General features: G+C 33.4%; 1 protein-coding gene across 1 annotated transcript; it reads right to left on the bottom strand.

The window, feature by feature from the left end:
- Positions 1-9,115: 9,115 nt before the first annotated feature.
- Positions 9,116-10,332, bottom strand: LOC130627237 (uncharacterized). Its single transcript, XM_057441371.1, has one exon. The coding sequence runs from the start codon at positions 10,219-10,221 to the stop codon at positions 9,556-9,558; it is 666 nt and encodes a 221-aa protein (XP_057297354.1). The 5' UTR covers positions 10,222-10,332; the 3' UTR covers positions 9,116-9,555.
- Between the last annotated feature and the right edge of the window lie 2,153 nt (positions 10,333-12,485).

Below are 12,485 nucleotides of genomic sequence, written 5' to 3'. Positions count from 1 at the left end.
GCATCACATTTTTTCCTCACTTTCAAAATTATTTTCAGAAATTTGTGTATATGTTGCCTCTATCATGTAGAGCTTGAGATGCTGACCAAGAAAATGTTAAGGATAAAGAAATATTAGAGTATGAAAATTTTGCTGACATCAGCAAGGACCAACCAATGTGCAAAAAATATTTTTTGAATTTTTTTTATCCGTTGCCTGTAATGTGTAGAGCTTGAAATACTAATAATGAAAATGTAAAGGATCATGTGCATTTAGAAACGGTTAAGGAGATATAGGGGTTTAAAAATTTTGCTCACGTCAGGAAAGACCCACAAAAGTACGAAAAATTTGTATATGTGTTGGCTCCATTTTAGTTCTCTTAAATTTCTATATTTATATGGATAAAATTCACTATAAATTCGCAAAAAAATAATCTTCGAAAAAGTTTAAAACAAATTACGTCAAATATAAAATTGATAGGATTTAAAACAAATTACGTCAAATTCAAAATTGATAGAATTATTTTATGCTTAAAAATGTGTATTATGTTTATTTTAACTTTTTAGGTCAAACGCGCGAGGTAAAATTAAAACGGCGTTATGAAAAGCCGACCGTGAAAAAGCACAGATTGCAATACGAACGAGCACAACGTATTTATAATGACAATATGAAGGCAAAAGTGGCTTTACTAATGAAAGGTCAACGTGAAGAATATCCGTGGAGTTAACTATTCTTCGGGCTTTTGTTCACTGTGCAAAGGTGGAGATGAAAATCAAATGAAATCATATTATCATATTATGAACACCTAATTTTGAAAATTATTTCGTGTGTTTCTATTTCGCTACGCTGTTTTTTGCAAAGAAAGTAAAACTTGGAAGTAAATCAAACACAGTTCATAAACACCAGTTCTTAATAAACGCCCAACGTGTTTAACAGCCTCATGTAAGGCTTAAAGAACAAAAAGATTTGCGTTGTTTTAATATTATTGACTATTATTGACAAAAGTATGTTTTGAAACATTCTAACTTTTTTGCAGTTTCTGTCAAAGAATCGCCTCTTGAATCTCTCACACCACAAGAACTTGATACACCCTTTTATATATACATCTAAAAGTGTTTGGAATATTAGGCTGGGCAACCAAAATTAGGAATGCAGTGTTTTTCCATAGGGATGGAAATTATAATACAACATGTCTTTTTTCGTTACCATGTCAAATGTCTAGGAAACGATTAACATGGAGTCTCGTTTCCAACATTTTTCTCTACTCTGTAAAGGTTTTTCACGCGGAAATAAAAAAAATGCGATACAGTACACTCGCGTTAAGTGGGGCACTCAAAGAGCCGTGAAAATTCGTGCAACTTAGCGAATTTCTCACCTAAACAAAATCTTCCTCTGACTAAGACTTTTTTATAAAAAGATTTAATATGTCCTAGTCAGTTAGCGGAGACCATCAATTTACTGGAAAACAGGACGTGACGACCATGGACTTGTGATCTTGAAAAAAAATTACCGGCATTAAAAATTAAATTTATTCTGGCATACTGAGGCCTTAATCTATAATGATGACGTCACACAATAGGAAAAAATCGTAATCATCAATTTTATTTTTCAAGTACATGAAACGATAGATTTTGTATTGGAGAGCAAAAGTTAAAGGCAGTGATTAGTAATTCTCTGCACAAATCGTCACTATCGACAGTGTGGATCAACACTGATGAAGAATTTTTTAATTGAGCATACTTGGCACATAAAAAGACTTTTGTGTCGGCTTCCTCCTGATCTGTAAACAGCGATGTTTCTTCGTCGCACGTTACCTCGTGTTACTCTTAAGCTACGATGTTTGACGTATCCAGTCTGAGACTGTTGAATGTATTAAGAAGTATATGGCTGTTATTTATTCAATTCGCTAAAAAAGTCCCCACCAAAACGATTTCTCTTTCTTGTCGAGGCTCTTTTCGACGTTATTTCATCTTCCTTTTCTTCATCAGAAGTAATTCGGTTGCTTGTTTCAAGTTTTCATTCTAGGCGACGCAACGTCTTTGTGTGCATGCATTGATCATAACATTTTTGGTGAAATTTAAACGAAAAACTGGATTTATCAGGATCGTCCAACAGCTTAATGACATTTTCATTTTCTCGTATGCGACTATAATAAATCGCCTTTATCAAGTAACAAAAGCTTAGGGAAAAAAACTAGCTACCTTGCGCGTATCACTTTTTTATCGAAATATCAGTGAAGCTTCATAAAGAATGCTGTATCTTTCGATCTATATTATACAATTATCAGTATTCGTTTTACTTTTTTTACTTTGGCGTTAATAGCAATTTGACTTTCCCATTTATCGAGATTTATCCTTTAGAGAACAGAAGAGGAGGATTTTCACAAAAGTAGTTAGTTGATAAAATTATTTTTTGTTTTTTCACAACTTCTGACATTCCTTTCCATAACGTGGCTTTCACAGAGTAAGAAAATAACAATGAATTATTCGTTTTACCATGTCTCAAGACCATGAGATCTTGTTGAGGCCCAGCCCAATATGATCACTTTTGCCTTGAAACTCCAAAATAAACGGCCTTTGTACTTTGTACTGACAGGGGAGAATAATTTTTCTTTTAGACAAACCATCAACATGCATGTACAATTCTGTAAATTTATGCATTTTACCGTTGCGCCTCCGTATGTTTTACACTTCAAAATGGACTGGGTTCAATTAGCGTTGGAACGTAGCGACGATACGCGCAGCTCTTTATAACCAGGCCCTGCTTTCAGGCTCTGGTTCTTATAGCTATGCTTTCACGTGAATGATAAAAATTGTGTTTCGTGTGTGCTGGCTTTCATATATTGCTTGCTTCATTTTTTACCCATTATTTTCAGTTGGGGATAATGACTCATTGCGGCCAACCCTGAGGTGCAGAGAATTGTTTATTGATGGTTATCGAGGCATTTTTCTCCCCGCCAGTGACATGTACCATACACACATAATTTAAGACCGCGCGATCGGGTATGCGAAGCGGCCTGCACTTTTCTCGCTGACTCCTTGGACCTACATAACACTGTGATGTAATAATAAATGTTTACTTTGATATACCTAGCAAATAGGATTATTTTTTCTTAAGAAGGAAATAGCGAGTGCAATAGCAATGATGGTTAACTCTGTTTTCTGTAGTTAATGCTGCTGCGTTCAGAAGAAGAAAGGTGAGGAATAATTTTGGGAAGATATTATAAAATCACGGGTTACCCCCGTGATCTTATAATATCTTCTTGCCGAAGTTTAAAAAATCCAAGTTGAGTCACTATTACAGAAGATTAGAAAAATTGTTTATTTATTTATTAATTTCAATTATTTATAGTCGAGTTGCAATAATATAGAATCTGAGCTAATCACATTTGACTAGTAGCATAAAATACATACACAGAAAAACAAGATGTAGATATAAAATAGAATAAAACTGAATATTTTGTATTAGATATACCCCAACCCGAAAATGTAAGTTTTACAGAGACGATACGGACAAGAAAAATGCTCAATTTCTTTAAGACGATGAATGAAAGTATTGATAGTGGTGCAACTCTTTATGGTAGAAGGCAATGCTGACCACAATTGAGAGCCTCTGTAGACTCTTTCAAGACCATAGTTTATTGTCTTAGGCAGGTCACAAGGGAACGGTAGAGTCCTACGAAGAGAATATTGTGTGGATCTGACAGGAAATTTATTGCGCATAAATACAGGATATACTTTATTAACCGTTTTAAACAACTCCTTCAATAAAATAAAATAAAAATGATATTTTGCTCATGAATATTTTTTTACCTGTCAAATTGCACAGTTCTTCATAAGAAAAGTCTTCATCACATTGTAATTAAACCTCATTGCTCTTTCCTGAATATGGGATATTCTATTATGACTGGGATTTCTACAAAGCTTGTGTATGTGTTTTGAGGTGGTTGGTGCAAATTTTTTTTTCGTGCGATTATGTTCTTGTGGATGAGAGGGTTTCATCTAGAGGTAAAGATCTTTAAGACGGGATTTCATACGTGAGCTTATGTAACTTGTTGGTGGGGTTAATTTTGATAGGCAGAGTGGAAAGGTTAGTATTTACACTGATGTTGTAATCCTCAATTATTTGAGGATTGAAAGGCTGGATACAATGATAGTTTCACGTCGTCATTTACATTAGAAAAGTTGAATGGCAGTGTTAATTTAGTGAGAGTTATATGGAATTATACGTGACATGCAGGTTGGGGGGAGATTCGGTAGGGAATGGTCATGAATGTGGAACCTACGAATATTATGAATGTCATGGGCGTGTATTTATTCTTCAAATGTTAGTATTGTGGATGGCAATGAAAATAGTATTAGTATGAACAATCCTATCAAGGTTGTTTTGTATTTTAGAAAAAAAATGTGGGTGGTCAGAAAATGTATGTAACAAGTTGCTTCCTTTAAGAAGTTTTAGGAGGCTGTGGTGAATTAAAGATTTGAAGCGGAATATATCGGTGACTAATAATCCGTGCACGACTATTCCAAACCAACTTGTGACAAAGGTTTTCCAATTTATCCGATGGTTGGGATGACTTACGCGAAAACTGCTATATTGTAGAATAGAGTATTGAGGTGTAGTTGTTGATAAGGCTAAAATTGTTTGAAATTTCAACGATCTAGAGGGTATAATCACCCTCTAGATCGTTGAAGGTAAAGATAAGTATGAAGATAAAGATAAGTTGAAGATAAAGATAAGTATGAAGATTAGGATTATGAGGATAAAGATCGTAGAAAGAATGAGAAGTTTTACAATCCTATGATTAATAAGGTGAGTGTGATAATTTAGTTCAGGTCTTAAGACCTATTATCAGTGAGAAGAGGTGAAGAAACATTTTACTAGTGGTCGATTGCATGAGTATGGAAATGTGCAGAAAAAAATGTTTCCGGGTGCAATGTATATGACAGGTTATTGATTATATTATATGAGTAAGTTTGCGTTGTTTATAGATTTAGAATCGAAAGATATTTCTTAGCAAATTGAGAAGACTGTTGAGAGTAAGGGAAAGCTGAACACACAAATGCTTTTGTTTATGGATGCACAGGTTATTATTAATATTTCTCATTTTTTTTAAAAAAAAGCCTGCAAGGGAAGTTGATTTTAGATTTGTTGTGGGTGATAAGTTTAGGAGTCATTTTGAATATATTGTGGTTATGTGTTCTACTTTGAGGTGGAATAAGAATTATTTAGAAAGATAGTGGTGATGAACTGATGATTGTGTATTTTTGGTGGAACCTGGTGATAGATTGTTTGAGGTTATTGGGGTATTTAGTATTGAATTGGCACGTTGTGAGGTTATGTTAATTGTGGATGATGATGTGGAAGGCTGCATAAGAGGAGACACCCGTTGCTCGATTTGAGTATTAGAGGTAGTCATATATAGCATTTTTTGTCGATGTTGACTCAGGTTTATTCGAAAATACCAGGAACATTGGACGTCCACGAAAAATGATTTTAAATTTCAATTCCCATCAATAGTCTGATGTTAGAGGAGGCTAGTGTGATTGGAGATTGGGAAATTATTTAAGAGGTTTTAAAAAAGTAACCATTTTTGTCTGTATATTAGATTGTAGTATCCGGTTGGCTATTGGTTTGTTACGTAGTTTTATATGTACTTATACTCTTTGTATTTTGACGGTTTCTAGGGGTTTCTTTCTGGTGGATAAATTACTGATAGTATCGCTTACATAAAACTTTTTATTATCGTTACTTACAACGTTTATATATTTGCTGTTTTTAATGTTTATGATACATTTACATACTCTGAACCTGGGTTATTAATCGCTATTTTTATAACTTAGAAAATTTATTTGGGTTCTGGCACAAATTGTAATTATTTTTGATTATGAAGTAATAGTTATGAAAGTGCAATTAATGGGAAAATTGTGTTTTATCACACTTTCGCTTCTAGGATATTTTAGGAAGAATCCCGAAATTATCAGGTCCAAACTGGAGTGAAGGAGGGAGCGAGGATGTGAAAATATTTTCAACTAACATTTGTTCATGTGAACAATTATTATTGTTGTCCTTACTCTATCTATCAACCCTGCAGTTGCAAGAATTTATTTCCAGCTACATTTTTCTGGATTTATATTATGAAATGGGTAGTCAATAGGACAAGGTCCGAATGTCTTTAGGTTCTATTTTTAATACCTATCATTTCTGTTGCTCAGAATTTGATACTTTAGCTGGGCATAAAATATTTGCATCTAAATGGTCAAAAATCTTTTTTTTCAATAAACACACCTTAAAAAGACATAGCTACTTAATTCATCACTTGTCAACACCGAACAATAAAAAACTCTTTATTTCTTACAAGAATCTTGTGTACTCACTACCTCAAATTCTCACTTACAGACAGATTTTTTTGTCGAAGACCAACAGTATATTAGTTTTGCAAAATATATTTCGAGACCTGAGGTCTCATTATCACCAAAAGAAATATAAGAAAAGTTTAAAAACAATGTGATTTTTATTTTGACGTTTACTTCAAGGTATCAGCTCATGCAAAATATTTTTGCAAGTACTCCTTGATATCACAATTAATTTGTTCAATTAATTTAATTTAATTTTCTTCTTAGCTGAATCTAAGTTGGACAGGAAAATAGTCAAACATAGAACATTAACGGTATGAAGTAGGGGTCTTGACACTAGTTGACATCTATCTGAGTAACCAACGTTAAAAATGCGCTACCTGCACGGCTTTGTATCACAATGTTCACATTGTGGAACAAAGCCGGGAAGGTGTTATTGTGGAATTGGTCTGTACATACGTCAGCAAAAAGTAGCATCCTTTCTAAGATCTAACCAATTAACCTTAGTCCGCTGTGAATATTGTCAAATTTGACAAGTGCGGTGTGCGTGTTTCGGCGTTCTAATAATTGCTTGTAGTTGCAAACTTAAAAATGCCGCCATATTCCCCAACATACTATGTCCGGCGTGCAGTAAGTAGTCTAAGTCTACGCCTGGGATCAGAAGAAATTGAAAAGTGCTAGTCGGCTACCTGTGAAAAATTCCACGGTGGGTTTGCCCGTCCTTTTTTACCCCATTGCGTGCATCTCGCTTTGCGCAGGCTAAGCTACCATTTTGCGTGACAGACAGACAGGCGCATACGGGTATTATAATATAGATATTCAACGTTTTTGGGTAGTATCTCAGAGGTGATCATCTTTTTCGCTTTCATATTATCAGTGTTTAGTGATCGTAGTATTGTTTTTTTTTCAACTCGTTTTTGTAGATACAAGCTAATATAGCGCTGGCACTAAGTTTTTAGTTCTCGACCGTGCAAAATTACGACACGTAAGACTAAGAAATCGAGTAAAGGAAAATGGGAAAAGGATGTATAGATAATAAGAAACTTGTAAGGATAATTTTTTGAGCCTGTTGATACTATTGTGAAAAACTTGAAACAGTAATCCAAATAGTGTAAGATCTTCTGCTTAGGATTAATGGACTACAAGATATTATTAACGTGGTAAGGTCTTCTTAATGACATCATCAAACTCTACATTGCAGAATAAATTGGGTGATCCATAATTTAATCCCATGATGCACCCAGTTGCCCACTAAAGGATAAAGACATCATCACCTATTTACTTGGACTAAGCCTTTTACACCTTTTTTTCATTGTTTTTTTTTTTCACGTGTGCTTGTCTCCTCCATGCTGAACGTTAAACGTTGCGAGTAGTCGACGAAGGCCGCAATGGTTATTTTGGGGCCGAACTTTGAAATTTACGGCTTTGTCTGCATGCATTTTGACTAAGATTGTAGGTGCTTTATTTAACATCACCTTAAGTTAATTGTTGATGGGTTTATTTGCGGGGTAAATTTTTCTACGAAAATTTTTCGCAGAATCAATTTTATACTTAATACTCGATTATTTGAGACTTTAGTTTAGAAATAACTTGAAAAAAAAATTTTGCTAAGAAAGGGTTTAATCAACTAGTTACCGCTAGAAACCTGCAAGATGTAAACAATAGATTTACATCCTGTTAATAGGTGACATATGTATAACTATATCAAACATCATGGACATTTGTTTCCTAAACAACAATAATCAGAAGTCATTAGAGAAACATTTAAAATATTTAAAACTTTTATTATAAAATGGGAAGAGGTGATTAGTGAACTAATTAAGATTATTTTTTGTTTCAGATTTGTAAAAAACACAAAAGTTAAAACTAAATTTGTTGTTTTCGGTACAATGTAATGTTTTGAACCTGCTTTGAGAACAATGGACATTCGCACATATTCCTGTAGTCTGTTTATAAACAGCAGACCACAAAAGTCAAATAAATTCATTTAAAATGAAATTTTACTTATATATCGTGATTTAAATAAAGAGAATATATAGATAAAACAAAATTAGTGTCTTTCAGATATTATATTTTCCCAATATCTGTACGAGTTTTAATAATATCTATTTTTCCGATAAGGTCCTGCTTTTTAACCCACAAGAATCTGTGTACATGCACAAAAAGGCACGAAGTCATATAAGGAATAATGTCAAAATAAAAAATAATTATTGTCTCAAAGTTTCCCATACATCTTAATTATAACACAGCATGCATTTTTTAATTAGGTTTAATTACTACTACCTTCTTGTGGTAGTTAGATTGGATTAAGATGTAACTATGCGCCACGTGTAGCTTCTACCTCGATCCCAGGGCTTTTTTTTCCTCTTTTTGATATAAGGGACAAGGGATGTTTCGATACTTTAAAACTTTCCTAAGTTCCTAGAAATAATATAGTAAAGAAGAGTCATCGTGTTTGTTTCTTTCTGACGTTGACGAATTAAATAAATAAATAACGTTCGTTTACAAGTTTCTTTTCTCAGTTTCCTTTTTTTTGGTTAAGGTTATATAAATTTTACGTTATTCTGAATTTGTAAAACTTTGGCTTAGCAACTCGGAAAAGGGCGCATGGTAGCTAATATAACCGCAAACCTGAAGAAGTTCTGTCAACATACTTATCGCATAGCTAAAAACAAAACTCATACACTAGTGTTAAGTGTAAGTAAGTTGAATATTTGCGCTGTTGAAATGTAATTTCAATAGGTCCTGGGACCAGGTTTGGGATTGGTTATAAAAAAACATTTTTAAAGTTTACTCTCCATATAGAAAGAGAATTTCATGCATCATAATTATTAATTACACATAAATACAAAATTTTAATATCAAAATATATAAACTCTATGATTGTATTTCTTCTAAACAAAAGGGTTTTATATGAACGCGTGAACAATAAATATACAAGAGGATGATGGTTGACAAATAAAGCTAACTTTTTAATATTAATTTTAAGTTAGCTATAAATAATGAAAACTAAAGCTTCTTTCATTCATAAATAACCAATAATAAGTTTCTAAAATTCTTTTATGTTCTTTTTCCACAATGCCATAAGTATATTGTATAAACTTTTGTATACGAAAACTCGTTGCAAATTTTATCGACGTTATTTCGTAATATATTTCCCACGATAATACTTTCTCATCTATTTAATAAAAATAGCCACTAGAAGATAAAAAAATCAACTTCAGCTTGTGTGTTTTAACACAAGTACTTTACCAGACGGTAAAAGTAATGCTGAGATACGACTTGTTACTGCTTTGTTTTCGTTACACGCTTTGATCACCGTGGCAATGCCGGCGACATCGGACATGAAGTCGATTTTCAATAATGATAAAATAAAACGGCACGTGAAATTTACTTGAACTTCTTTGACATGTCCTTCAACGGTGTCATTTGAAGTTATTATTTCCTGATCCTCGCACACTGATTCAATAACAGCTGAGCCGATTTCCTTGTTGTTCTGAAATACTTTAAATTCCTGTCCTGGTTCCAAGATATTTATTGCGAAAGCATAACCAGCTGTTGAATCGTTGGACAAGATTATGGAATTTTTTTCATTACATTGAAACTTTATCGCCTTCTGCGCTCCAAAGTCTGTTTCTGTTATACTCTGTATATATTCGCTTTTACCGTCAAATAAAACAGACGCGGTACCATTTAAACGTACCGTATATTTAAATCCAACTGCAATAGAGGGGTCGATAAATTCTCCTTCCACACATTTTTCGTGTCTGCGTAGAGGTGCGGAGCATGCAGTTTGTATCGATGTTTCGTTTCCATTTTTAAATTTATTTCCATCTTTCGTTTTATCCACATGTAAAGAAAGATTCTTATAAAATGTTGTAGCCATCCTTTTTCTTATTTCTTTCTCGGGAGATGATATCTATATTTATATATATTTCATTCATAAACTTTCTCTCTTTGAGGTGATATTGTTCTCGCTTATATAAAATCATGTGATGTTTGATTTGTATTGTATGATTGGCTTACATAGATTAATTATTCATTTCAATTGGTTTAAATATTAAAACACGTAAATTTGATTGGCTGTCTTTCTTTGTGATCTTAATAATTAATGAACCATCAAATATGGTAAACGGCGTGTTTTAAATTTTTATTTTTTCCTCTAATATCGGAGATATTTTATTAGACCAATGCAAAAAATAAACTTTAAAGGTACAATCAAAAGTATTAGTCGAAAGACATGAATTTATAAAGAGATATATTGAAACCATGAAAGATACTTAAAAAAGATTATAATCTTTGAACAACCTATTATAAAAAAAATATAGTGAGAACGTGATTAGCACGTGCACACACCGTGGTGGTTTTAAATGTAACGTCACGTTCGCTTCTAAATCTTTACGTCACACGTGGTTTAGACGTTCTTTTAACATGACTGTTGCGTAAGAATTTCGTAAAATATTTAAAATGTGTTTTATCAACGTGGCAGCTGAGAGCAATATCTGTGCGAGAAAGCATGTTTGACTCATGGTAACGATACAGTGGAAAGTTTATGATATAAAAATAAAGTTTATCTTAAAAATCTATCAGATTATTAGAAAACTTTATACCCTAAATTACCTAAACTACAATTTTTTTTACATAAGAGTCTCGTTATTCATGCAAGGTCTATACTTTGAATAATTTAATTAAATCTTTTACAAAAAAATTGATGACCATGTTTGAATACCCATGTACGGCCATTGGCCATTCACACCTACTTTTTTTATAGATTTTAGGAATATCAGCTTCAAATTAACTAGTTTATTACTTTAATTACCGCACACGTTAGAAATGACTGACAATATTTTCGCAAAGGTTCTTGGAACTCGTAAATGAGTGCTAAATAGTCAAAATTCAATCAACTCTGTATAAATTACATACTTGGTGCTGTGCTCTAACCACCTCTCACCTCTTTAACAGTTCCTCGCCCAACTCCAAATGATTCAAAATAGTAGATTCGAGATTCCGTGACGAAAGAAAATTTGGCGCTCTAATACAGCCACAAACATTTAAGTAAATTCAATTGCGTTAAACGTTGTAAAGTTTTTACGAAGAAGTATTGTGATAAAAACCTATTGTATTATTTTTTCTCCGTGTATTCATTTTTTTAGCTTCAAATCTGACAAAACAACCACATGCTTGAAAAAGTAACAAAAATTGGTCCTGGTTGGGCAACAAAGTGACACATCAGAGTTTAGGGGACTTGAAATGCAATAAACGACATCAAAATGTTCAATTAATTTCCTATATCTGCTCTTAACGTAGCCAGATCATAGCCATTAGCGGTAAAAGTAAACACTCTCTACGGTAAAAGTAAACACTGACCTGACTTATGGGCGAACCCACACTCCGTAAAGGACCTTGAGGGTGATTTAGATGCAAAATAAAGTGTTGATTTTATAATAAGTACGTTTTTGAAATATAACTAACTAAATGCGCTAATGAAATTCCTTTCAAAAAAAGCAGTGACATTAAACGGCATTCTCGACCCCAGAGCTCTCTCAAAGAACTCTGGGGACGAGAATGATTAACGGTATTTTTGTTTGTCATTTTTAAACCGAAAGGACTTGTAGCTTTATATGACAAAAAGGAACAATTCAAAAATTTGTCTAGAGATGCATTAGTTCTATTTTTACTACAATCTAAGTCAAAACTGTACTCACAAAACTGTAAACTTCGAAATTCGTTGCTACAAATAATTATATAGGCCTTTGAACTTGTTTAAGTTCACTTGACAATGTTCACTTCAAAGCGGAATAAGGTTTTTTGTTACGTGCGAGCCCTTAAACTGCCTAGTTGTTGCTGACTTCAGCATTCTCATATGTCCCCAATTTGTGGCCTTCGTAGGTCTTCACATGGATTACTCCGTGACGTCGGTGTGCTAAAGCAAAATTTTAAACGCCGTCTACTTGCCTACGCGTGTTCTGAAGCAGGCGCTTACAAAACCTGCTGCCTGCAGAGTATTGACCATTTAATACTTTCGGCCCTATTTAAAAAAGGCGAAAAAAATTGCTGATGTCTACAGCCTGACATTGTAGGTAGTCTTTTTTGCATTACATAGATATAAGAAAGGTGATTCTCAGAGGGGTTAAGAATAAGAAACAACGC

This window comes from Hydractinia symbiolongicarpus, chromosome 2 (assembly GCF_029227915.1).
Source record: "Hydractinia symbiolongicarpus strain clone_291-10 chromosome 2, HSymV2.1, whole genome shotgun sequence".
Taxonomy (NCBI): domain Eukaryota; kingdom Metazoa; phylum Cnidaria; class Hydrozoa; order Anthoathecata; family Hydractiniidae; genus Hydractinia; species Hydractinia symbiolongicarpus.
This window is presented reverse-complemented; position numbering and strand designations above follow the sequence as displayed.